This window comes from Poecilia reticulata, linkage group LG23, assembly GCF_000633615.1.
Source record: "Poecilia reticulata strain Guanapo linkage group LG23, Guppy_female_1.0+MT, whole genome shotgun sequence".
Classification (NCBI taxonomy): domain Eukaryota; kingdom Metazoa; phylum Chordata; class Actinopteri; order Cyprinodontiformes; family Poeciliidae; genus Poecilia; species Poecilia reticulata.
The window spans coordinates 14,148,717-14,175,473 of NC_024353.1; the positions used below are offsets into that span (position 1 = coordinate 14,148,717).

Genomic DNA, 26,757 nt, shown 5'->3' on the forward strand with positions numbered 1-26,757 from the left:
CTAATATCATTAAGTGTGCCGATCGTATTTAATTTTAATACATCAGAAATGTGCCATTTTAATTAACACTACCACAGATTAAACATGTTNAGTAACCATCACCTTCTGGTGAAAATAATAGCATAATGTGTAGTGTAACATTGATGACAGAACTATTTAACAGTATTCACATCATTAGAAAAAAACTTTAATTTTACATTTTTGAGTTACTCTGTGTTCACAGTGACGCATAGTCTAAGCAAACAAGAAATTACATCTGTCCAAAACTGTCGAAATAGACAAGAAATGAAGACAAGAAAGGAAGAAACATTTATGTACATCATCTCTAACACTTTGCATCCTGAAATCTGGGAAGAATTTAAACCCTTCCAATCCTCTTTCGGAATGCTGCAACTGTCCAACAATTACCAGTCCTACAGTACATGTTTATATGACGGGACTTGGTGAACTGTTAGCCTTTGTCTTTTGTTTTTTTCTTCTTTTTGTCTGTGGTGCTGCTGGTGGGCGGAAGAGGGATCACAGGTGGAGCTCCCAGTTTTTTCGTTTTGGCCTTTTTCACTTTTTCCTTGATGGCTGCGATGTCCAGTTTTCCTTCTGTGGGAACTGTGACACAAACACTCAAGTGGTTAATCAGGACTTTACAGTCACCTTACAGAGAGAAGTCCTCTGATCTCAGCTACCTTTAGCTGTCTTCATTAACGGCTTCTCTTTGGGAGGAATGAAAGCTTTGTTCCGCTCTTCTTGCTTCTTGGTCAGCGCTTCCGCTTGTTTTACCTGAAAAAAAGAACAAACACTATTGTTACATTTCTTCAGGGTGATGCATCTTTACTTCATATGTTTCAGTTCTTTTTTAGCAAATAGTTAAGAAAGTCTCTTTTACATGAAAGTGGCTGCAGTTAAGCAACAGAAAAAAAATGAACAAATGGGTTACCTTAATTTCCCCCATCTTCTTCCTCCTTTTCACACTTTCACGCAAAAAGAATTCACCCGAGGCAAGCTCCTGATCAACCTGTGATGGAATCCAAGCAGTTAAAGTCACAAATTTATCTCAATGCGAGATAAATTAGATACAAGACAGACATTAGGTCAGTTAGATGAGACAAACAGACTTAGGAGGTGTGATGATATCAAGGTAGTTGCACAAATCCCTTTTTTCACATGCTAACGCCACCTGACCTTGCTTTCTGGCTGTGGAGGAGGGAACGGGGTGTACTTCTTCACGCTCTTCTTCTTGGGTTCCTTGCGCTTGGAGAGGTTCTTGTGGCGGAACTTGGGCAGGAAGCGTTCCCAGTTCTGCATCCGCAGGTCTGGGTCTTTAGAAAGCTCCTGTTTGATCATCAATGTCTGACGGTTCAGGCAGTAAGAAAGAGAAAATTAGAGCGTTGACTGATGGAACAGAAGAGTAAAAGCTACAGAATGGTGTACTCTTTTAATGACCAGTGATAATGGCATTTCCCACAATTGTAAATATTTCCAAAACAATTTTTTTTTTATGCCCTCAGCTCCAGGTTGAGCCAGCCATGGCATTCAAACCCAGAGGGATTTGTTTCCGTCAGGAAATCAAGAACAAGGATGGAGAAACTCTTCATTGGACATGAATGTCTTAGACTTTTTATCCTTAAATAGGAAGATGTGTCTGAGAGCAGCTAACATACCTTGATGTTGTAGATTGGGTGGATGTTCTTCATGGTGTCCATTACCACTTTGCGTACCTGTGTAATAAAATAATTATTCTTTGTTCTGCGGTACTTTCATTACACTTAGAACCATAAAATATAAACTTTGCAGTGAATCAATTTATGTTTGGTTGAGTGTGCCTTTTAGCAATATATCTAATACTGCTAGAAATCCTGTTTATTTTCCTATACAGAGGCAGTACTTTGTAAAATAGACTTTTTTGAGCTTGTGATGACTTCCGGATGGTAGAGTTTCAGAAAGAGCAGAAGTTTTAAAGAGACAGTGGCCCAATTTCTCATGCGACATTTGTAACTTTTTTTTTAACAGTTCAGAGTTACTTGATTGTTTTATATGCTAAGTGATACTATTGACGGAAAATACATAATACTGCCCTTTTAAGTTGTCAATCTCAGCCTCTGTTAATAGCAGAAATGTATCAGAATCAAAGGTTTGATGTATGAAACTCTATTTTTGTTTAATTTAAACATTTGAGTTTTCCAAACATATTGCAGACTTACAGCAGGCCACTGTGACACACTTACCTCTTTTAGGCCATTGTAAGGCCCCAGTGCTGACACGGTGTTACCCTGCACCATCACATAGCAGTTGGTTAACAACTCTAACGCCTAGAAAGCAAAAGAAAAAAAGTGCATTATGAAAAAGATTATTTAATAAGTTAATATTTAAAAATTGGTTCTAGAATAATTTAGATTGTAATACAATTACAACTGGTAAACTGAATTGCAGAGGGGAAGAGAAAATATGTAGCTAAAACACTCTGCTGCCACCTGGTGGCACTTTACTAATAATTCGCTTTCACTGATGAATATATATATATGTGTTTTACAAGAAAGATGTAGAATATGTATATAGAGACAATATTTACACATGCTAAACTTTTTTTGTTGAATTGGCTCTGATGCAACAAGCCAAATTAGTTTTAGGTTTTACCTTTAAGGTGGAGCCCTTGGGGCCAATCAGCCGCTGCCTCCGCTTCACAAACCGCTCTCTGTTCCTCACCATAGTGCCAATTTTTATGATGTCACAGGCCACATCATCTTGTAATATGCGGACAGCCTGGAAACGAGCAGGATGACAGTGGAAGGTAATCCATGTTTTCAGAGGGTGGTACAGGTTAGGGACTGTGTGAACCAGGTCGGTTGTGATAAACAGCAGAGGCCTTTACCTGCTCAAATGGGACGCTCCTCGCCAGCAGCTTAATGAGGTCTCTGGCTTTCAAAATGGCGTACGGATCGAACGTCTTCTTGGTGGTGCTGACGGTGACACTTCCCTCGATCAGGTCCAGAGAAACTTTGATGTGCTGAAAGAAACAAGATTTAGAAACATTTGGACCGCTGCTGGGAGTGGGCTGAAAACCCTGGCCCTGAAGCAATACCAATATGACTAATGAACAGGCATCTGATTAAACCTAAGGCTTGAGCTTATTTTTATAATTTATTGAAAATAAAATAGTCCCAATTCCAGTCCCTGATCTCAGCTGTTCACACTAAAGCCAGCACAACATTTAATTTCAATCTGGAGTCAATATATTTTTTTAATTGACTCTTTGTAGCAAAAGACAAAGCTGTGTGTTCAACATGTTCTTTTTGTCAATACAGTGCAAAAATAAAAAAATTCACACAATTATTTGGTGTAAGATATTTCCATTAATCATCTTGGAAGTTACATTTTTCATTGAATATCCAACAAAAGCTCTGAAAAAATGGAAATCAGTGGGATGACTGTGTGTACATACCAAGTCTCCCAGAGCCTTCTCCACCAGCGGCCAGCACTCTTTCAGGTAAGCTTCCCTGTATTTGGGGAACAGCGTGGCGAAGCTGCTCTCCTCCAGCAGCCCCCTGGGGTTGTCCTCTCTGCTGAACGCCGGCTCCTTCCACCCATCAGGAACAGTCAGGAGTTCAGATTCATCCACTGCGAGGCACACAAGAAATCACATTCGGTGAAAGTATGTCACTACAAGTGACAAAAAGATATGTAACGCTTGTTGATACAAATTGCGCATCAGCCAGTCACAACTACTCAACGCATTTAGGCATCTAAACACCTCGTCAAAGGTTCACCTAATAAAGTTACGAGTGTCGATGGGAGTCCATTATATTTAAATCCTGTCAGAGGATCTGTAACAGACTTCTATATTTTTTAATGAGTTTCATTGTCGCATTGTTAACTTTATGATACAATATGTAAACAGTTAATCCACTCCATTTCGTAAACCAACTGGAGTGGATTACAGCGTGCGTCATGATGGGTAACGAATACGTCAACAAATTTGGAATAAAAATGTCTTCCATAAACAATTTTCTTTTGCTTCCTGCACTAGCAGCCAACAGTCTGGAACTCTGTAGGATCCAGAACTTACCTTGAACTTTGGCCTTTTTAGGGCTTTTAGCTGTTTGGGCTCCACTCATGCCGTCTTTAGCGGTGGAGGCCGCCATTGTTGAGAAACGGCGGAAGTGACGCAAATCTTTGCTTCTTCCTGTAAACGCAACTGTTTACAGGAAGGACGGTTTATATTAATATTTCTAAATATAAAACCGAGTTTTAGGCAACTTCCATCACTTGTATATAAACTGCATTATTTACAAGAAAAAAAAGATTTGGTTATATATATAATAAAATCAGTGTAACTGCATTTTTATATTAATAAAAAAATTACGTTAATTAGCTTCTATTTTTTTCCATTAGCATTGCCGCACCGCTCACCATAGTAACAAATTGTTTTTTTTAAACAACTATACATATTTACAGTATATAATATGAAAACATAAAACAAAAATTAGATTAAAGAGAATCGTCTTCATAAGGTGGTTATGGTTTTTACTTCAGTTTCAGAGTAAAGATCCCAGAACAGAAATGCAGACATTTAAAAGCAATTCAACTTCAAATAAACATTTTTGCTGGCTTTTGTCTCTTATTAATCTCTATTTTTTATTTTATTTGATTTTTTTTTTACCTTTTATGAATCCTTACACTTTATTTTGTAAACTTTGGAGGTTTTTCCTTGACCAGTCACAGAGCAACAAGTATGTGAAAAATAAGACCTTTATAATCACTGCTGTCTATTTTTCCCCCATTTTAATCTTCACTAATTCACCAGCATGGAAAAACATCAGGACATTTGGGTAGACCGCAGCAATCAAAATGTGGCATTTTCTATTAACTATGTTTTGTTTCTGTAACCCGCCTGTCCCCTCAAACAGCTTTCAGATAACAGTTAATGGCTTTGATTTGCGGGGGAGCAGTTTCCATGGTCACACCAACACAAAAAGGTCTCAGAGGTGATTTCAAGCTTTTTATTGAAGCCGTAGCTTCTCATAGTACATCATCACTGCCTTAATGGCACTCAATGAGAGCACAGAAATTCCTAAAAAGCTTATCAATGCAGCAATGATAACAATCATGCTCATGTGCTCTTCCCCTGAAAGAGAGAGAAATAAGTTTACCCGAAACACAGAACATTAGGAACATTTATTGTATGATTTTAATTAAAATATGTTAATTTGAACAAAAAAAAAAAAAAACAGAAAAAACTACAAATTACATCAGGTGATCTTGTGTCATAATTCATTCTACTTAATCTGAGGCGGTAGACTCACAGTTGGACTTCACCCTCATGTTGACCGTCAGTGGTCCAGCAGACACAACTGCAGCTTGTTTCTCCTGTCTGTCCGTCTGGCCTGCTGACCTTTTCGGGCGCAACTGGATGCTGCAGTTCTGTAATTAAATAAGGGTCAGCTAGTTTCTTTTAAAGCAAGGCCACGACATATAAAAAGTTAAAGCTTGTAAATCTTCTCCTGTTTCACAGAAAGAAAAAATAATTCCTTGGATGATCAGAAGGCTTAAAAGAAATTGACCGACGTTTGTTATACAGCATTAGAATAATCAATTCTTCATAAACTGATATTAAAACCAACTAAAATAAAAACAAGTTTGGTTTTAATACGATTATCCTGAAAAAAAAAATTGTCAGTTTGATATCTTCAGGATCAAATATTTGGCTTGAATAAATATCCAGGATGTTGTGGCTTGCAAATAGATACGGGCCAATTCCCAGTACGAATGTATGGCAAGATTTTAAATAACTCTGCTTTCAAAGCTGCTAACATGTTTGACAAACTCCTCTTACAGTTTATCCTCTTAATGATGCTAAAGAATATGTTGCAAACTGACCAAATAACATACCAGCTGTGTCTTGGTACTGAGGTTTGAATTTCAAAGCTCAGAGTCAGAGGTCAATTGTTTGATTTGATCACCACCAAGGTTTTAATACAAGGCTAAATAAAACCCAGGATGTGGACAGATTAATCTGGATTTGAAGACGCCTTACAGTTGATCATAGTTCATAAGGAGAGTGCATTTTACATGAATCAGGGCAAAGCTCTACGCTCAGTGGATCAGAAGCCATTATCTGCACAGTCTTACCTGAGTGCAGTCTTCTTTATGCCCACATATGTTGGTCAGGCAGTGGAAGTAGAGCGGTAGGCCTTTGGGCATGTGGAACATCTGGATGGAAAACCTGCTCCTCTGTGCCAGGCCGTTAGCAGAGAGCCACTGGAACGTGTTGTCAGTGGGACAGCTGAAGGGAAGCGGTGGAACAAACAGTCTCCTTAAAAGTAAATATTTGAAAACAGTATACACGAGGTAACTTTAAATAAAACTTATAGTGCCTCACAAAAGTATTTATACCAGTTTGTATTTGCAATGTAAAACTGTTCAAATTTAAAAGTATTTTGTTGGATTTCTTTTTTAATAATTCATGTAATGGGATAAAGACAAATTAGTGCATAACTGAGGTACATGCTGATGGTGCATTATCAAATTTTTAAGAAGCGGGGCATGCTAAATAAATTCTGGTGTAACCAACTGTGTAGAATGCAATCTCACTGTATAATCGTTATGTTCTGTAAAGGAGTCAAAGTGTTAGTTAGATAAACTGCAAGCAGGCTAGGGAGAAAGTTGGGGAGAAATTTAAAGTAGGATTAGCTAACAAAAGGTTATCCAAAACTTAACATCTTACAAAGAACCGTTTACCATCTGAAGATGGAAAAGCACATGTGAACCTTCAAGGGAAGGCTTTACACCTCATGTGTCAGGCTGGAAAAGGGAAAATTAATCAGAGGAGGCAGAAAGGAAAAACCAACACTGAACGTTTTGGGATACAAACAGAGCTCTGTGTCTGGAAGGAAACCAGTGACCCTCCTCACTGTCCTGCTGTGTGGAGGCTTTTCTTCAGATCCGAGTTTGAACTATGTTGTAGAAACTAATGAGTAAAAATGTCAGCCTCCATACGTAGCAACATGCAGTCTTGCCAGTTGCACAGCAGTACTCCACCAACACTAGGATGAGGTGACGTTTTGGATGCATCAAAATTGGTTTTGATACTGATAATTTTTAGATTTCCAAATGAAAACAGAACAACAACAACAAGAAGATCGTACCCATCTTCAAGAAAGACAGCCTGGACTGCGTCTTGTGGGTCGGTGCTCTCGGTGGCCCAACAGGACTCCACCTGCAGCAGCACATCTGAGGCAAACGAGCGGTTGGTCTCCAGAGCCACCTGGAAGTACAAGGTGTCCTCGTGTCCCAGCTCTATGGGATCCATGTAAGCACGGCTGTAAGACTCATCCTTAAACAAGTGCATGGTCAGACCCAGCAGCACCGATGAGTTAAACTCCACCAGGGAGAGTGAGGACAGCCTGAAACCAAACAAACAGCACACCCAAACTCATCTATTTCAACTGATTTCATCTTACAAAATTAGGAAAACACTAGGATGTGTTCCTCACCATTCCATGCTGGCAACAACTTGAGCATTTCGGACATAGTGTCGAGGGTAGATACACTTCCAGACAACCTTGAGATCTCGCCGGCTGATTGCATGCTCTTTACTCAGACTGATGCTCAGAGTATTTTGGAGCACGATGTGGGTTTTATTCCCCTGGATACACACACACGCACACACACTACTATGCAAACCATTTAAAAACATCCCCCAAAAAAGCAGCAAGTGTCAATGACACTTTCCATCATTGAACAATTAAAATGAAGTAAATTTGAAAACAAATGCAGTGGCTAAAGCAGCATTTTCTTCTTAAATGCAAGTTAGTTTGACCTCTTTCTCCATTCCACACCCTGGTGGATGCCGCGAGGTGTTGAAGTAGTACACAACCTCCGTCTCATTCACTGGACACCGGCCGTCATTCAGTTTGACCTCAAGCTTTCCCCCAAACAGAGAGGTCAGGTAAGCCTTTGCTATTCCACCCTTCATAACTTCCTCTAGACACTGGCTGAAAAGTCCTTTATCTGTTTGAGACAAGAGATGCTGAATTTTTTTGCAGAACTTTTACAGGCATTTTTTATTTTTTTTTGTGGATGTCAGTTCAACAAGAAATCGGTCAGAGCTCTGAACTGTAGTCAGTAATATATTCAGAAGTTTACAGTGTTCAGACAGATGGGTAAGTCAAAGGTTTTCCACCAGTGTATAATCTTTATTGCAACACCATGGACTTGACATATCATGGGAAACCTTCCTAGATTGATGGATAGCAACAATTGTTCCTCTATTGAAACTTGTTTAACCCAGAACTGCAAAGTGCCAAAAATCCTGAGATCTTTTTATCAGGACTTTAAACTATCCAATATAAATAACTCATGAGTCAAACCTTTCCTTTAAATATCAGTCAAGAGTTGGACCCATTTCAAGTGAAAAGCAAAGTGTTTTTAGAAAAACATCAAGAGTACTGCTTTGTACCTTTGCAGACTGGATGTGAAGCTGCAGGCAGATGAAGAAAAGAGCCGACGTCATAGTAACCGTCCTGGCAGACACACCTGTATGAGCCCAGAGTGTTGACGCATACAGAATTACGGGGACAGAAAGGTTGCATGGACGCACACAAGTCTGAACCTGAAAATACAAAGAAAGCCTCAAAAATGGGTTTGACTGAGAATAACGTATTGTACATGAGACCAAGGTAAGCACTATGACATCACTTACCATCCCAGTAAATGACTCCATTCTCTACACTGATGTCAGACATGTTGAGAGAGCTAATGTGTCTGAGCTGGTCGTCAACTGGTAGGTCGACGTTTTTTGCGTTGGAGGCATCAAAGGACCTAAAAATAACTGATGTCCTTGCTGGCTCATCTGCAGGTCCCAGAAAATCCAGCTCAATGCGGGCTGGCCGCTGATAGTCCTTCAGCAGTTCCTCCAGCTTAAAGGACACACATAATCCTTCAATTATGGCAGAACCATTTTAGTTTGTTGCATATGAAAAATGCTGATTTAAATTAAAGTGATCATGTGTCTTGTATACAGTAATTTATAAACTATAAAGTTCTTTGCCAATGCATTCAGAACCTTTAAACTTTTACTTTAGCATATATGGATAGATGAAGCACTTTTCAGATTTTAGTTTGTAAAAGAAAGATTTAAAAACTACATTTCATTTGATTTCCACTTCATAAAGTTGTACTACTTTGTGTTGGTCTATCAAATAAAATCTTAGTAAAATACACTGAAGCTTAATTTTGTGCAGTTCAGAAACATGATAAAGTTTAAGAGGTATGAATAATTTACTATCAATACTATCAAAACCGATACCCATAAGTTTTTTATAAGTCTATTGGTTGTGAAACATGTAAATATCTGACAACGAATCACCTCAACAACATAATTGACTATATTAAATTTCACTACAACATGAAAACTTGTTTTGTATATATTCCAAGTTACACATTTGTCTCACCTTAGTCTTTAAAATCTGATCCAGCTTGGCTCTAGATTCTGATGGGTCATTCTGTTCATCATCAGGCAGAGACCAGGGAACGACCATCCTAAGACCAATGTTGTTTAAATCAAACTGAAGCTCTACAAAAAAGGCCCAATGTAGAAAGTTAGCTTTTGTTTCTAAACACAAAGTCTACCTTAACAAGGTCGATGGCACCTACAACTGACCATTATTGTGAAGGGATTCAATGGCCCTCACATCAATCTCGAACGTTGAATTGACTCCTTCAAAACCCAAACTGGACGGTTCAGGCTCCCACAGGCCGTTGCACTCCTCCCATATGTCCAGGATGTAGGATTTTCCAGCCTCCAGCCCTGGAAAAGGCAACTCGTTGTTGAACACACGGCTGCTCTCGATGACGGAGCTGTTCTCCATGGAGAGCTTGTATATGTAAGCCACCGCCTGCTGATTAGGGAGGCTAGGTGTCCACACAACTGTGGAATCACTGGCACGAAACCTGAGCTCAGACACACCACCAGGTCCTGGACAGACAGATTATTTACCATTTACAACAAACAAGAATAACAAAAATGCAAAAGGTGAGTTGTGCCACCTGAATAGAGGGTGGGAATACAATAGAAAGTCAGATGCTCAGATTTGTGTTACCTGTGTGAGCTGTGATTGTCCTAACACTCATGACCACGTTGTCGCCACACACCGCCGCCACCTTGGCTTGGTACTTCTGGCATGGCAGAAGCCCCGCCACAGTGTGCATGGTCAAGAGTGTGGTGCCCTTCAACGCCCCCTCATGGTAAACTCTAAACGTGGAGATGGACGAGGTGTTCTTTACCTCCCAACTTAGAGTGTAATTGCTGGGCGCAAACAAAGTCTGGTGCAAGAAGTAAATGTTGGAGAACTCTGGCAAGAAGACAGGAACACAGATCAGGTTTCCTGACATCAAAATCATAACTTTTAACAATGCTGGTTTTAAAAATGAAAAGCCTAGCATTTCCCTAGAAAGTAAGAGCTTGGTGACAGCTTTTGAGTTGATGTATAAAACAATCCTAAACACACTGCCAAAGCTATAATGGTATGGTTTAGATCAAAGTATATCAATATACATGGTCTGGTTACAGTTTAGACTTACCAGAGTTTCCTTCATTCAGGACCATTCTACTGTAGCGCGACTCCAACCCCAACTGGCAAACAGTCTGCAGGCCAAACTTCAGCCTGACACAGGGTTGCAGGTCAGACACCGTGAACGTGAAGCTGTCGTCGGTCATCCACAGCTCTGCCTCCTCTGTGACATGGTCCGTACCGTTAAGGTAGAAGATCGTGACGAGGAAGACTGAGTACTTCAGGTTTTCAGGGCAATCCCACGCCAAAGATATACTGCTGCTGCTCCACGACGTTACTTCGAAATACTTCGGAACATCTGGGTCTAGTGGGGGCAGGGAAAATTTAATGAGCCTGAAATTCCTCAACTTGCATATTAAAATACCGTTTTCAACTGTAAGGTCTACATGTTCATACCTGAAATAGTAGAGAGGCATGTGAAAGAGTAGGTGTCGGCAATCTCCACACAGACCATGTAGCGGGTGCAGGGGTCCAAGGCGGTGAAGCGGTAGTGGTCCAGGTTGGTGGTGTCCTCAAAGAAGGGGTTGTAGGATCCCATTTCAGTGTGGTAAAGGGTCACCATGTGAGAGGGGACATCTTCTGGATTGTTCACCAACCAGGACACCAATAACATGAAGGGACTCCTGCTCTCCAGTTTCATGGGGAAGCGCAACGTATGACCTCAGAGGAGAGAAAATGTTCATTCAAGTGGTTGGCATGCAGAGGTGACATCGAAACTTTTTCATCCCAGAAGCGTACTTTATCGCGAAATGTGAAAAACTTCAAGAGGCATTAATATTTGTGACCCATTTTATAAGCTCAACTTTCAAATAATCATCCTCAAAGTGTTAGTGAAAATTTCTTTATACCAACAGCGAGGAAGAAGTTCTCATCCTGGTGGAGGAACATTGTGCCGCTTTCACATGCAAACACCTCAGTAGGCTCGAGCAACTCCAGGAAGCCCTGAAGAACAAATACACAAGTAAATTTTGTCCCGATGAAAGCAATGTATAACACTGTAACAATGACATTCATCTTTGAACAAAAGTAAGCTTAAGTATATGCTAGCAATACCTTGGTCGCATTTGCTGGCTGCTCTAAGGGTTTGTGTTTGCCTGTGATTTTGATCATCTTTGTACCTTAGGGTGAAATTGAGAAGGTTCTTACAGGGTACAATTAATTGATAAAAAAAAATAACACACACACACTTTGGCACTTTGGTTCTTACGTGGGCTGATTGTTAGGGTCCATCTCTGAGTAAAGCCTCCATACTGCAATGCAACTTTGTTTTCTACAACTGGAGACACTGTTATAGAGGTAACTCGCCCTGCTTTTCTCATTAAGTTCAATGAAGTGCCGTTCAGCCACAAGTTTCCATTTTGCCTGAAAGAACAAAAATACTTTAAAAACAAGTCTTTATACTTTAAAGCAATAATTGTTTCCTTTACAATTCATTTAATATACACTTCTGATTTCTTTACATGCCCTATTCCAAATACAAAGAATGTTTAAGATATACAACAGTAAAATTATTTTTCAGGAATTTTGGCTAGATGAAGCTTTAGCTTTGATTCAGACTAGCAAAACTATCAAGCATCTTAAATTATAACTACACAATATGATAATTCAGAAATGGTTTAATAGTTGTTGGTCCAACAATTTTAAAGATAAGATGAAATGTGCAAAACATTGTCCATTAATTATAAAGATGGTTTCATTCATTATGTAAAGCTAAACAAGACGTTTTCCATTGATTTTAGAGAAGAGTACCACTTTAAGCAAACATAATTTATGCTAAATGTAAATAAATTACTCTTTATCAAAAGTGATAAAGTTAAAAGTTTTGAGAGATCCCCGTCTCATTTTCAAATCATAAATTAAGTTCTAGGTTGAATGACAAAAACTCCCAAGAATATGAATATAGGCAAGTAACAGTAGAAAATTTGTACTTTATACATCTTAGCAGAAATTCTACACAACTTTGTTTTTTATGTTCAGTAGTTTAGTTGCATAAAAAGTCTGCCTCAATCTAAATAGGCAACATGTTCTAAATCCAGCCCCGTTCTGACATTTAGGAAACGAAAAAAAAATAAAAGAAACCTCTTTGTGACGTTTTCACTGGAGATATTTTAACAGCAGTTAAAGGCAACAGTTAAAACAGTTGAACTGTCACGAGACTGACAAAGTTGAAAAAAAGAAAGAAAGAAAAACCGGTGAGTGCATTTGTTTTTACTACGCTATGTTGTGTGTTTTTTATTCGCTACCGAAATTCCGCTACTCGTCATTTTGTGATAGCGTTATATTTTAATTTATGGCCTATAGTTGGGGAGAAAAGCTCGTGACAAAATACTGCACAGGAGCACGAGAGCGCTGTTGGCCGACAGTTACTTTTACTGCTGCGTCATGAGTATTTCAGCAGCTAGTTTTACTACAGGTACATTTCTGGTGATTTTTTTTTTACCCATTTAAAGCGTCCTCCGTGTCCAGCCAACAAAGTGAGAATAGCATGTCGTAGCATCTTCCTGTATTTAAATAAATGTAAACATGTACCAAGTTATCGTACACATACTTGAACAGAAGGGAGTAGGTCCATACTTACCAAACGAATGAGGCACCAATATGAAAAATATAAAGAAATATTCTAACGAGTTCCTAAAAACATTAAAATACATATTAAATAACATAATTAGGCTATGTTTTGGTATTTAAACTCGCTTTGAATATGAATTTCCTTACATTTTCTTTCTTTTCCGAGTATCTACCAAACTGAGAAGCAGGAAAGGACAGACAGGCTGTTAATAAGAGACAGGTGTGTGCAGAGCTATGCCTCACCTGTTCAGGTTTTCTGACGTCACAAAAATGTTTGAGAAAAAAGGAAATATATTAACGGAACGGTTCTTTGTATCGCTGTAAATGTCGTTCATAAATACAACTTTTAGTTATAGCCTACGATTGTTGTTTAAATGTCAGTAAATTAATTGTTTTTACTTCGTTTTATTGTTTGCTTTGCGGTGTTTGCGGTTTTGTGGCATTATTTGTCATTATTGTTTAAATGTCAGTAAATTAATTGATATAAATCAATCTAAAAATTCTAAATATAAAAAAATCCACAAAAAAATCTTCAGAAATTTTCTATAAAAAAAAGTCTGAATAGTCAAAATTCTTTTAGAAAATCTAAAATTTTCAGATTAAGCTGATAAATTTTCTAGAAAAAAGTAGAAACGTCTTGAGTTTCAAAGTTGAAAATTTTTTTACCTTTGGACTCAGAAAACATCCAAAAGTAAAAAAAACGTTTGCCTTTTGAAGTGCAGAAATGTTCGGGTTTTTTTCTAGAAAATTTCTTAATCTCAAAACTTCTGAGTTTTTTTCCATCTACAATGGTCCTAATAGATCGTCATATGCTCTGTGGATAACGTGCAATAAAGAGTGAAGGTGTAACATGACAAAATAAGAATAAGTTGAAACACTGAATGTTTTTTTTTAATTTGCAAATGACTGTTTTCTTTTCTTCATACAGATGACCCCATGGTGACCTCCCAGATTTTCCAGTTTTGTGTTGTGCTGCAGGAGACCAATAGATGGCACTGTGTACTTTACTGCAATTTCACTTAAAGCTACACTAAAGGAATGCCCCGACACCGAAAAAGATATCTATAAAATAAAATGTATCTCACAGAAACAAGAAAGGGCTTTTAATAAACTTCCAAACCTTGTTTTGTCCCCCATAAATCCAGAATATTCCCCTTACCTTGTTTGTATGAATGTGATTAGCCTGGATTAAGCAAATGAAAAGCCAGTGGTCTTCCATTAGTGGTCTTGGATTCCATTTGTTCAGAGTTAATTCAGCGGTCAGAGAAGGCACCTTTTGTCTAAAACAGAACCAGGCAAATTATAGTCACGCGCCGCCTGTGAAGAACTCGAGGATCCCCTCTGCCTCATCTCATTATTCAAGTCAAACCATGATCTAAGCAGTGAGCCGTCCACAGCTATAAGAAGCTCCGTGGTGCGATTATGGAGAGCCAGCAGTGTCTGCTGCTGCTGCTGACAGCAGTTACTTTAAGGCCTTGCCCTGGAGAGCCAAGGGGAAATGATGATGGCGTCGACCCCATCAGCCTTCTGAGAAATATTTACGGCGGGCTGCTGGTGAGGGCCGAGCCGTTCGTCAGGGACTCTGAGCTTAAAGAGCTGAGGCGCCCAGTGGACCCTGCAGTCACACAGCAAACTGAGGGCAGAGCCGGCGCCGATGGGCCAGTGGCGTTTACCAAAAACGGGCAGATCAAGGGCGTTACTGTGGATAAGGCCCTCGTATTCTACGGGGTGCGGTATGCAGACCCTCCAGTCGGTGCCTACCGCTGGAAACCCCCGAGACCTGTGAGCCCGTGGCCTGGGGTCTATGATGCGTCGTTCCCTCGGCCAGCGTGCATGCAGGTCTGCAGAGGATCCAACTCCTCGGAGTGTCCGAAGATGGTGAGAAACGCAAACATTTTTTGTTCACTGCTGGGGTACTTTTGTGGGGTTTTAGTACCTAAATGCCTTTTTCATATTCTGAATATTTTAAATTTTTTAGCAAATTTACATTAATTTTATTGGTGGTGTATGTAACAGTTTGTGCAAAAAAATGTAAGAATGTATGGCAACGAAATTTTTCTAAACTTTTTCCTTATAAAAATCTGAAGAATGGCACACTTTTGTATTCAAATCTCTTCATTTCCCCCAGGTGTGTAAATCTAAGAACCTTCTCAACATGTTTCAATTTGATTCAAAAATACTTTACTGAGCCTAAAAGAAAAGTAAATGTTGTTGTATACCATAATAATTAAAGGTTCTTCAAAAGGTGTGGTAGATTCTGATGGTTGTGGGCAGGTAGGATGTCCTGTAGCAGTCTGTATCACAGCACATTTGAAGAATCCTCTGACTGAAGGCTCATCATTTTTTATATGAAGATGAAGATGCTCAGTGTTGTCCATGAATATAGTACATAATATATTAATTAACAGTATACACGAAGATTGCTGTAAAATTTAATGTAATATTTACTATGTATTTCTAGCAAATATTTTACAAGAGGCATAAACTTTAAACTCGAAAAAAAAAAAACTACAAGGAGATGGGGGGGAAAAAGTAGGAAGAAAAAGTGGACAGGAGGAATACATGTGAATTTGTGTTTATTTTAAACTGCAGTCATTTGCTAGCATAGGAAGAGCTAAGTGACCTGCGTCCCTAACAGGTCAGCGAGGACTGCCTCTACCTCAACATCTTCGTGCCTCTGGATCTCAACTTCACCTCCCCTCTGTGGCGCCCCCTGCCTGTCATGGTGTGGATCCACGGGGGCGACTTCATAGCCGGCTCGGCCTCCAAGCCCGTGTATGACGGACGCTTCATCAGCAACTTCACTCGCACGGTTGTTGTGAACGTGGAGTACCGACTAGGTGAGGAACACTGGTGGTGTTTTAGCACAAGATGTTTCTCCAGAAATGTGTAACACTATGTGTGAGCGACAGAAAGCAGGAGAAATTAACGTGTAATTGGATTAAATGGTCTTCCAGCAGGCGGGAAATGGGGATATGTGATTGGTGCTTTGGAATTCAGAGGAAGTGAGCGTCTTGCCTAAGTTGATTTGTGTTTTTGATTTTTTTTTGCTGATGATGTGAACTGGTCTCTGGCGGAAGGGGCGTTTGGATTCCTGGTGTCGGGTAAAGATCCTCTGTCCTCCACTACGGGGAATTATGGGATCCTGGACCAGCAGGCGGCGCTCTTCTGGGTGCAGCAAAACATTGCAGCGTTTGGGGGCGACCCCAGCAAGGCAAGCAAAAATGCACACGAGCACACACCAATGGTTGCGTTGGGTAGCCTTCCAACATAAAATATTCACAACATTTAGTTCATTGGAATGCCATTTTCTGAAATAAAAAGTCACAAATAAGCATTTTTTAAAAGGAAATTAACGGAGATGGAGATGTATTCTTTGTTGTTCATATTAAATGTGACTTATTATGCTTCCTTAAACAGGTTAGGCTAGACAAAACAAAACATGTTCGTAACATTTTTTGCACAAAATCAATCTTAGATAATGAGATTTTAGTCCGCTCAGTTCTGCCTGTGTTGAGCTCCTTTTAGAATCAGCTGATTTAGGGTCTCTGTCACTTTAAATGCAAATAAGCTGCTGCTGGCAATGCTTTCCTCAATTCAACGTTTACACTCACATGTGAGAAAAGAGTACAAACAGATGCACAATTCTACAACCGTAGATGTTTGAAAAGCAGAAGTGGAGCCTTCAGCACAACCAACAATAATGCAGCAAGTGGTTTCTGGGTGGTATGTCAACAACAAAACATTTTTCTTGTCCAGCAGCCATTGTAGAGCAGTAAAACCAGCTGACCAAACGTGCTGGAGCTCCACTAGGGTTGCTAGGTGACAGTGTGACTTAAAAGTTGGGAGGTTTTTGAACCAGCTTGTTTTCCAGACATCATAAAAACATCTAGATTGTTTTTTCCCTCAGCATTTGGGTTGTTTTTTTAGAAGCAGTTGAGACCTGAATGTGAAAACAAAAACGTGCAAAACATGAACTTTGCATAATAAGTCCCCGTTAAATAAAAAACAAATAGCCTCTCAAAATCTGAAATTAGCTGAAAACTAAATACAGCATATACATTTGTTGTGGATTTTCTTATAACAGTCTTGCCTCTTTTTGTGGTTAAGGTTACGATATTTGGAGAGAGTGCCGGCGCTCAGTCGGTGAGTCTTCACTTGATGATCCACAGCAGCAAACCTCTGTTCAAACAGGCCGTCCTGCAGAGCCTGCCCTTTTCCATCCCACTCAAGACCAGGTAGGAAACAAACATCTCGAGGTCAACCATGCTCTAAAAACAGAATCTGATGCCTTCGCACTCGCTCAAAGGACTCCACTCTGCACCTAGCCCTTTCGGCGTCTTTGGCACGGCTCCAGATAACTTCAAGCTGCGGACTAATTTATTCCCCCCTCCCCCCCTCCGTCTCTTTCCAGACATGACGCCCTGAGGCTGGGGAAAGACTTCGCTAAAGAGACCAACTGCTCGGCGAGCGACTTCGTCTGCCTGCTGTCTCTCGCTCCGCAGGCCGTCCTGGCTGCACAGATGAAAACAAGTAGGGCGCCACAAACCCCCACCCACCACCCGAATTTAGAGCTGCCCACACACTTACATAAGTCAGACAGCAGGACGTGGCGTGTCTATCTGGGAAAGATGATGAAAAGCTTTTATTTATCTTGAGTTAGAGGAAGACAAAATGGGTTAAAGCGAACTTTTAGCCCCTAAAGGAGCTGTTTGATGGGTTTTACTGCCTCACAGCAGAAAATGAATGTCATCTATCTACGGTTGGCAGGTTTATTGATCAGTATCTTTAAATCCGGGATTCTGCTCTGAGAGACGGTTTTCACTTTTACTTTATACTAAAAAAATAGAGAGAAAATTCTCCTTTTCATTAGCCACTTTTCCCGTTTTTTCCAAAGCAAATTCAGAACCACACAGGTGGTTGCTGGGGTCTTTGTAAAAACATGTTTCTTGTTATATCAGTTATATTGTTCTATTTATTTGGAAATGTGGATGATTTTAAAATAACTGATAATTAGTTGATTATTTTTGGAGGGTCAAAATGTCAATATTGTGGTAGTTCAATGATAACTTGGAAGATTTTAATAGAACGGGAAAAAATGAAGCATAAGTCATGAGATTGTTATGAGCAAAGTGTTAAGTTGAGCCACTTTGTTTTATTGTTGATGTAGCTTAAAAGAGGCTGTAAAAAACATCTTTAAAACTAAGTTAACTCATAAGAAGCCATCTGATTGGTTGGTCAGTCATCCAATCAGACCAGTAGATTTGTCATCGTTTATTTAATTTGTCAGTAGCGAATAAATATTGGTGAATAGTAATGAACTTGATTGATTTTGGCAATCAGGTTTCTCCAAGAAATATTTTGTCTTTTGTTCAATATGTAATAATTATCGCTTCCTGCTAAGATTGGGTGATAAATCAATATTATCAATTAAATTTTCAGTTTTTTTTCTGCCTGGGTACTCATTGGGCTTCCATAGTTCGGAGTGATGAAGGCAGCCATCTTTTGTTTTCTTTAAATTTTTTCCAGGCATGTTGTACAGTTTATAATCAGTGGGATTTGGTATTATAAAAGCAAGTTTTGGGAAATATTTTCTGTCATTTCTCATTTCAAAATTAAGAAAATAAATCGATTTGAAATTGGAAATCAAATTTGGTATGAAAAAAAAAATCAGATTTTATTTTTAACCCATATCGCCCAACTCATGCTAATAAAAATAATCTATTTTCTTTAATTCAGAACAGTAATGTAGTTAGTTAGCTTAATGTGCCTTATCTTTAAGCTCCTTCCTCCGTTTTGAAAAGCTCACTTCCAAATCACTATGGTGTTCTTTCCGTTCGCAGTTTCTAAGGTCGTGAACCCGTTCAGGTTCCTGGAGGTTTTCGAGACGTGGGGCCCGCACATCGACGGAGAGCTGATTACAGAGCAGGCCATCACCGCCTTCCAGAAGGGCGACTGGCAAAAAGAGAAGGCGTTGCTGCTCGGTGAGACAACAACAGCAGCAGCAAATTCTAATGTCTTATTATTTTTCATCCTGCTTCCTACTGGACTCCCACAGGTCCTCATTAAAAATCCGTCGATTGCAAGGAACTCTAAAGTCGGTGATATTCTTTTGGAGCGACAGCGCCGCAACGTTTGTTCCTTTGGACTGTTTTCTGCCCCGCAGGAACGACCTCGGAAGAAGGAGTGCTGTTTGTTTACGGCGTCTTCGCCAAGCCGGTGTCTGTTGTGGAGGCCACCGTGTACATCGCAGCCATCTTTAAGCAGCACTCTCTGAGGATCCTCCACAAATACCTGCCGCTCTACAAGGAGGCTGACCGCAGAAACATGCTGACACAGGTAGATGAAGCTCAGCTAAATCCTCTCCTTTAGCCGGGTTCAGTAGGAAACTGGCACACTTAGAGAAACCTAACGGATTTAACACCGTCAAACAAACCTAATTATTTGAAAAACCTGTTCACCTCCTTGCTTGCAGTGGCGCTGCACAAAGAACCACTGAAGGAAACAACACAAACACCTTGTTGGATTTCTACCTCTTTTAGAAATCAGTCATTTCTCTTGACTCTCTCGTTTGCTTTTGCTGTATTTTCCCAGAATTCCCTGCGCTGTAGTCTGCTTCCTACTTTTGGAGCGGTCTCTGGTCCGCTTGCATCCACATATACATTCGAACCACACCAAAGTTCACTTCAACCAAACCAAAACCTGGGTATTTAGGCGGACCAGAGTTCAAGTTTTTTGTTCCACATCAGAGTTTGGTTGCGTATTCACACCTCCCCAAATGAACCAGACTTTCTAGGTAAAGAGCCTGGAGTTGGATTAAAGCGGCCTAAACGGGACTGGTGTGGATGCACCCTTAGAAACTCTTGGAACCACAAAGAAACCAGCAGAATGAAAACATAAAAACATGCTGAACTGTGCCTTGCAAATGTTTAAATGTCTTGAAAATCTTTGCATTTTAATCCCATACATCAGTGTATTTTATTGGGATTTTATACAAGCCAAAGTGATGCAGGCTGATTGTGTCACAGCACACGATGAACCTCCGTCCTCGTCTTCTGAGAAGAAAAAACAGTGATTAGTTGTTCTCACTTGCTGCTAAAGTAAAGTAAAAACTCGCAGCATTCTCCAGCAGTCAGCAGTTCAGACCGTCTGAAAATGGCCTGCAGTGGGCGCTGTAGCTCCAGCTCCGCCGCTCCAACAGCTCTAACCTTGAGTGACAGGCTGTGCTTTTCTCCGTCTCCATCATTTGCATGGATGCAGCACGCAGACCACCTGAAGCCAGGACGGTTGTCTGCTTAAGATGCAACCCTGACTGCTGCGCTAAACAGGGACTCCATTCTCATGCGGGTCCTTGGTGACGGGTGGGATCAGCTGTGGAATCATAGATCAAGACCGAGGCCTCACCAGAAGAGGAAGCACTCACTGTCACTACCAGAGGAGAGTTGGATAAAGAGGCAGCGTTTCAGAAACGTCCAAAGTCTGTGAAATTAGCAGCTTTTATTCAAGTATTTTCAACTCAGATTATTTATGTCATAGATTGCACAGCAAAATATCCATATTCTTTAGCAATCACCCTTTTTTGATTGGTCAGACGTTTTAAGAACCAGATTTTTATTTTGCTTTCATTAGACGTACAAATAAATAAAATCAACCGAAAACAAAAGCACTCAATCAGTATGTAATGTAGCTACTTAATGAGTTTCACTTTTTGAACTGAATTAATGAGACACGTCGTATCTGTTCCAATTTATTAAGATGTACCTGTTTTTCTAAATTTACAAATCAGAAGTCTAGACTGCGACACAAACGTTAAGTTTTGCTGTTTCGTCATTTTTAAATAAGTGCGCTGGAAAAGAATTCAAAATATTTGATCCAAGTCAAGTAACTTTCTGAAGCAAACCTGCCATTAATAACAGCAAGCTCTGCTATGGTGGCAACACAATATTGTAGCACCCATTCCCACCCATTTATTAAAAAAAGACATTTGTGGATTGAGACATCTGGGAGCCTCAAAATTCACACATAAATGCAGCACAACTCACAGGCCAGAAGCAGCTTGTAAATCAAGATATATTTGTGTTTGCATCAAAAATACAAGTGTGAATCTCGTTCTGTGTATTTATGAATGAGATTTAGCTCCATAGAAGTTGGTCTCAAAACTCCTTGTGCACTCGTAACCAGATCTGTGCGTAAATACAGTTTTGCCTGTGTGTAACAGGCGACTCGTGCTACTTATTTAAAATTTGTAGGCGTAGGAGAAGGTTTGAATTCGTAATAATCAGATTTGTGTGGTTGAAGTTAAAAAATTTGTGTGTGGAAATGTAACATTTGTAGAAATTGTAATTACGTGTGTGCACTTTTGTTTTGTATTTGTAATTTCTTCATATTTGTGTATGCATTTGACCACATATTTGCAAGTACTCGGAGTTGGACACAAATATTCTTTTCACGGTTTACAAATCTTTATAGTCAGGGTATTTATGGTTTACCAAAGATGCTTACACGGATTATGAATCCAGTATTACACACACAGGTGCACGCACACACACGCACACACACACACAGGTATTTTAAGACTATTTTCACTCCATAGTGTCTGTCCATCAATCACACTGGCAGCCGCAGCAGGACATAACTGCAGAAAGTTACTGCTAAGAGCTAAAGATGCTCGTCATAAAGGAGCTTAGGCTGTAATCTTGAATTAAATATAGCATTATGTATTTTGTATATATATGTGTTGGGTTGCTTAATTTCTTGCAAACCGCCGCAAATTTATCATTTGACCTCTCAGCCTTATGTCTACTTTAATCACATCTCCTCCCCTATGTGGGTTGGTATTCCAGCATTTTCTGTGTAAGAAGCAGTGAGAGGGTCATGTCTCATCTGCGCATATAAGCCCAGTCTGTGTGATGGGTCTTGATGTTCTTTAGCTTCAAGACTCAGACAGAGCCAGTTTTCCACTGGAAGAAGTTTTGTTTCTCAGAAAGACGAGACTTCTATCTCAATGCTGCATACTTTATGTCTTCAGAGACCCGAGCACATCAATTAATCATGATTTCTGTACCAAAATGATGCCCCGACTTTACACAGCCCGACAAAATATGCATTTCTATTATTCAGTCACACTTGGCTGGTCAGTAAGGACGCTGGAGCTGCAGCCAGAGCTGGCCCCACTGCATACTCCTCATGTTAATGTGAGTAAAGGACACTTCTCCACAGGAACCGGGGTCAGAACACCCACTTGCCAGAATATGGATTTGAACGCCATGAACCAAGTGTGATGCATTTTAAAAACTATCTCTACATTATTAGACATATTTTATTCCTGTACATGCGATCTTGCCTAATTTTGACTGCAGCATCCGATTTCAGTAATGGGATGTTCTTTATGTAATATTTAGAAACGATTTCCAAACGATATCTAAAATAAAAGTTGAGAAGGTAATGTAGCTAACCTGCAAACGTTGGATCCGACACAAAAACTAGCAACCAGCTAGCAAACATGCCACATACCATTTTGCCTGAAAAAAAAAGTTTGCACAAGTAAATTTTTGGAGCTCTCCCAGTTACAGTAGGTCCCTTGGTAAAGTTTTCCTTCCACTTCACAATAAGTCATTGCAATGTTGGTCAATTTCAGAAAGTCAAATTAAAATGCTTTGAAGTTGTAATTGTAGTACACTGTATGTTGGCATGGATTAGAAGTTTTTTGTGCGAGAGTCACTGCCACTCGAAGGCAGAGGAGGAGTTGTTACATAACACCGCATACCCACTTGATATCAGCATTCAGGTGCAGAATGTGCCTGTTCTGAGTTATTACATTTCATCTTGAGACAGTTTGGAGCAGACATAAGCCTAATATGAGAAAAGAGAGAGGGTGTATGTTTGTGTGTGGGTTTGTTTTTTTGTTTTTTTTACTTTTTACAGGAAGCCTGTTTGTGTTCAGGTGTGAGATGTGCAGCTGTGTGGGCGCAAGTCGCACACTGCCCAAAAAGACACACTGGTTTCCAGGTAACAGGCAGGAGAGAGGAAGTCTGGTTTCCACTTCTGTTGCTTTCCTTTAGGCAAGTGGGAACACCCGATTTTTTATAATTTTTTTTTATTTCTCATCTCTCTGCCCCAAGCTCGTCTTCCCGTAGAAATCCCACTAATTAGTTCTGCTCACACTAGTCTGTGGGACCTTTAAAGAGCAGAGATGCTTAAACTTTTCTCTTTATTTTTTGCCAGATGCTTTAATAATCAATAGATGAATGCGGGACGTTTTATTCCCCCAACTTGAAACTGGTCACAATATGCAACAAGCAGAATGAGGAATTAAAACACTGAAATACAGCTAAACTATATTTTTAATTACGGATTTGTTATTTTAATTATGGCTGTAAAACAGTAAAACAAAAAGCAAATATTTTTGCATATCTTCAAATAAAACACACAAAGCAAATAAATATCTAGCAATAACTGGACATTTGCTGCAAAGCTCAAAACTAGTCGTACCAATGACGGATTGAGACTTGTAGGAACATTTAATTGAATAAATATATAATGCTCAAAAAAATAAAGGGAACACTTAAACAACACAATATAACTCCAAGTAAATCAAACTTCTGTGAAATCAAACTGTCCACTTAGGAAGCAACACTGATTGACCCGGAGGGGCCCCGTTGTCAATCAGTGTTGCTTCCTAAGTGGACAGTTTGATTTCACAGAAGTTTAATTTACTTGGAGTTATATTGTGTTGTTTAAGTGTTCCCTTTATTTTTTTGAGCAGTGTACTTACAGGGAAACCCAGAAAGTAAAAGTATTCAAATATTAAGTAGGTTTTTGTCAAAGGTCTTAAGAGTTTCAGGGGCATCTATAAAAAAATACAATGTGATAGGAAGCCAAGTGTCATTTGAAATGGTAAGGCTGACGGTGTGAGAGGTGAAAAAGAATTCTAGGGTTACCAACAAGGCAATCCTGAAGAATGGAGACCAACCTTATGACAACGTCCCAAAGCAGATAATCCAGCAGATACTGTGTACTGATGGAGTCTATGGATCCTGAGCAAGAAGGAAGCTACCACTTAGCATTTGCAAAATCCCATCTGGACAATCAAGAAGACTTCTGGTCTTGTGTTTTGTGGTCAGATGAATCAAAAATCGAATTGTTTAACTCCACTGGTGGACCCTCTGTTTGGGATAAAGAAGAAGATGTGTCCTACCCCAAGAACATCATGCCCACAGTCAAGCTTGGTGGTTGGCACATGAGGTTTTGGAAAAAACAAAAAGACTAAAGATTCTCAACCCCATCCATTGTTTGGTAGCAAAGAATGTCTCAACGTGACAATGATCCAAACGCCCAGCTAAAGTGCTGACGAACTGGTTAGTCAACAAAAATATTGTTTCGCAGTGACTTAGCCAGAAAACAAAGAACAAAACATATTTTAAGCAGTAGAGAGAGCACCATGAGCATGAATTCAAAAATATGGCCCAGCTGTCCCAGATATAACAGCATGTAGAAAACCCTGAAGGCGTCCAGAACTTAGCAAAACCATGTAACAGGCTGAACTGACAGAGCAGTTTGGAATTTGTCAATTAGATTGGCTCATGCTTTTCATGACATTATCGTCACAAGAAAATAAATGAATCACAATGCAGCACCTAGTCGTGGTGAAATCACTTATCTGAGACTATTTTATTTCTCGTTTCAGATCGTCACCGATTACGTCTTCCTGTGTCCTTCCAGGAGGTCGGCGCGTGCTGGAACAGCCGCTGGCGGTCATGTATGGATGTACGTGTTTGACCATGTGTCCTCAGACCGCAGCGTCTGGTCCGGTCTCACCTTCTGCTACGAGCACGTCTGCCACGGGGCGGAGCTGCCCTTTCTCTTTGACTCTGCCCCGGTGGCCAACTACTCCCTGACCCTGCCTGAAAAGCTCCTATCTAACCGGATGCTGTGCTACTGGGGGGCTTTTGCCCACACTGGTGACCCATCATCAAGGGTTCAGCAGACGGTTTTCTGTCGTGAGCAGCGTCTTCCCGTTTGGCCACGTTATTCCGACACCAGCGGCTGGCTCGTCATGAACCTGACGGTGCGGTTGCATGCGCAAGTCGGAACCAGAAACCATATATGTGACTTCTGGGACCAGCTGGGCATCTACTAGCTGGTTCCAGCTGGTAGAGAGATTAGGTTGGGTCTCAATGAGCAGCATTGCCAAATTTTACAACCTAGGAAAGAAGTCAAGAAACTCAACTTATTCAATGAAGGTATGCAAACCTATTTTATTGTCTCTTCCGAAGACTTTGACAGTCTTCGGACAGTCTTAGAGCAATACATAGAACATCTAGAAATCAGTACAAATGTACAGGGACGGCATTCATGTCATAATGTGCGGAGCACCATGCTAACTTGACCGTACCATGCTAAAGTCAACATACAGTAGGTTATAGACTAGACAATGCAATGATTCTTTCTATGCAATAAAACATAGTCAGAATAAGGCCTGACAAACAAGAAGTTACAGACCTTAAAAGTAAGATTATTAGACAATAGCTTCTACTTTGCCAATTAGATTTACTCATGCTATTTCCTGTCTAGCTCTTCCGTTTCCTGTTTATCACAGAATCTGTCTGATATGAAAGAAAAATAAACTTCTTAGCATAATTAATGAAACCCAGTGACAGTATCCTGCACCTATCTGTGGTATCTGATCCTTGACATTTTCCGGAGGGGGATCCTCCAAAGATCAGACCGGAGGACCCTTCGACTTACGATCAGGCATCTTTGGCGTTTATGCTTTAAGCTACACCAGCGTTTCCTCTTTTTCACTCAGATAAAACAGACTTCAACACATATGTCCCATTCTCATGAAACATCTTTGTTTAATGCCTTCCCCAAGAGGCTGACACCAGCAGAGAGGTGAAAAAAAAAAAAACATGATTCATTCATGTGGTTCTGTTGGCATCATCGAACCATGACCTTCCATGTGCACGGGAGTGGTTGAGAGTCAGCTGCTCCTAAAATATTCTCTATGTCTGGACTGAGAAGAAGGAATGAAGATGGAAATCTTTTCTTAAGAAAAGATGGCTGACCTCTCCTTAGAGTATAAACTGACATCCATGTTTCCCTAAACTCCCTTGTGGACGACCAGGTTTGATGGAAATACAGAAGTGGGGAGTACCATGCATAGATCCGATGGTTTGTCCGTATATTAGCCAAGAGATTATCCTCTCCCCAGACTTTCAGCTGGAAGACTTCTATAAACTCAAATGTATCTTTAAAATCCATTTTACTTGTGTTTGCTTTCTGAAGCAACATTTATCTTCTCAAATACTCCAGTGCCTCCAAAAACAAAAAGGACAAACTTTAATCCAAAAGACCTGTTTTTGAGCTTGAAGTGACAGACTCATGGAGAGAGAAAAAAAGAGAGAAAGAAATCAAACAGTATTTTTCTCTATAAAAGGAAAATCTTGTTACCCTCAGAGCAACAGCAGGCTATTCCCTCTTTACCAGCTGACTGTGTTTGGAAATCAAATATTCTCTTTGCATGAAAGAGAAAACTTTAGATGTTTAGAAGTTTTGACAGTACTGGGCTACATTACAGCTTCCCAGACTTGCTTTTTTCTTATTTAATCGGGTAATTAATGAAGAA

At 39.9% G+C, this 26,757-nt stretch overlaps 3 protein-coding genes across 4 annotated transcripts; 1 reads left to right on the top strand and 2 right to left on the bottom strand.

The window, feature by feature from the left end:
* Positions 1 to 155: 155 nt before the first annotated feature.
* krr1 (KRR1 small subunit processome component homolog) lies at positions 156 to 4,166 on the bottom strand. Its single transcript, XM_008401375.1, has 10 exons — positions 4,058 to 4,166; positions 3,434 to 3,609; positions 2,864 to 2,998; positions 2,629 to 2,754; positions 2,220 to 2,303; positions 1,656 to 1,712; positions 1,177 to 1,344; positions 932 to 1,009; positions 681 to 774; positions 156 to 603 (listed from the first exon to the last, which is right to left on the bottom strand). Exons 1-10 carry the CDS (start codon positions 4,131 to 4,133, stop codon positions 452 to 454), a joined length of 1,146 nt encoding a protein of 381 aa, XP_008399597.1. The 5' UTR covers positions 4,134 to 4,166; the 3' UTR covers positions 156 to 451.
* Positions 4,167 to 4,979: 813 nt separating this feature from the next.
* On the bottom strand, positions 4,980 to 13,375 carry LOC103459628 (uncharacterized). Its single transcript, XM_008401374.2, has 19 exons — positions 13,278 to 13,375; positions 13,141 to 13,193; positions 13,003 to 13,063; positions 11,770 to 11,924; positions 11,616 to 11,680; positions 11,411 to 11,504; positions 10,959 to 11,222; positions 10,573 to 10,866; positions 10,092 to 10,343; positions 9,653 to 9,967; positions 9,444 to 9,565; positions 8,693 to 8,909; positions 8,450 to 8,602; positions 7,811 to 8,001; positions 7,485 to 7,636; positions 7,137 to 7,394; positions 6,121 to 6,274; positions 5,295 to 5,412; positions 4,980 to 5,116 (listed from the first exon to the last, which is right to left on the bottom strand). Coding segments are annotated over exons 1-19 (3,045 nt in total). The 5' UTR covers positions 13,280 to 13,375; the 3' UTR covers positions 4,980 to 4,991.
* LOC103459627 (cAMP-regulated D2 protein) lies at positions 12,720 to 25,778 on the top strand. 2 transcript variants are annotated; one of them, XM_008401373.2, is made up of 9 exons: positions 12,720 to 12,754; positions 14,059 to 15,008; positions 15,769 to 15,970; positions 16,211 to 16,344; positions 17,241 to 17,368; positions 17,545 to 17,663; positions 18,974 to 19,114; positions 19,297 to 19,469; positions 24,817 to 25,778. In XM_008401373.2, the coding sequence occupies exons 2-9, from the start codon at positions 14,553 to 14,555 to the stop codon at positions 25,267 to 25,269; spliced, it is 1,806 nt and encodes a 601-aa protein (XP_008399595.1). In that variant the 5' UTR covers positions 12,720 to 12,754; positions 14,059 to 14,552; the 3' UTR covers positions 25,270 to 25,778. The 2 variants fall into 2 exon arrangements, with proteins under 2 accessions (XP_008399595.1, XP_017158192.1); XM_017302703.1 differs by lacking the exon at positions 12,720 to 12,754 and having other exon boundaries at positions 14,037 to 15,008.
* Positions 25,779 to 26,757: the final 979 nt, after the last annotated feature.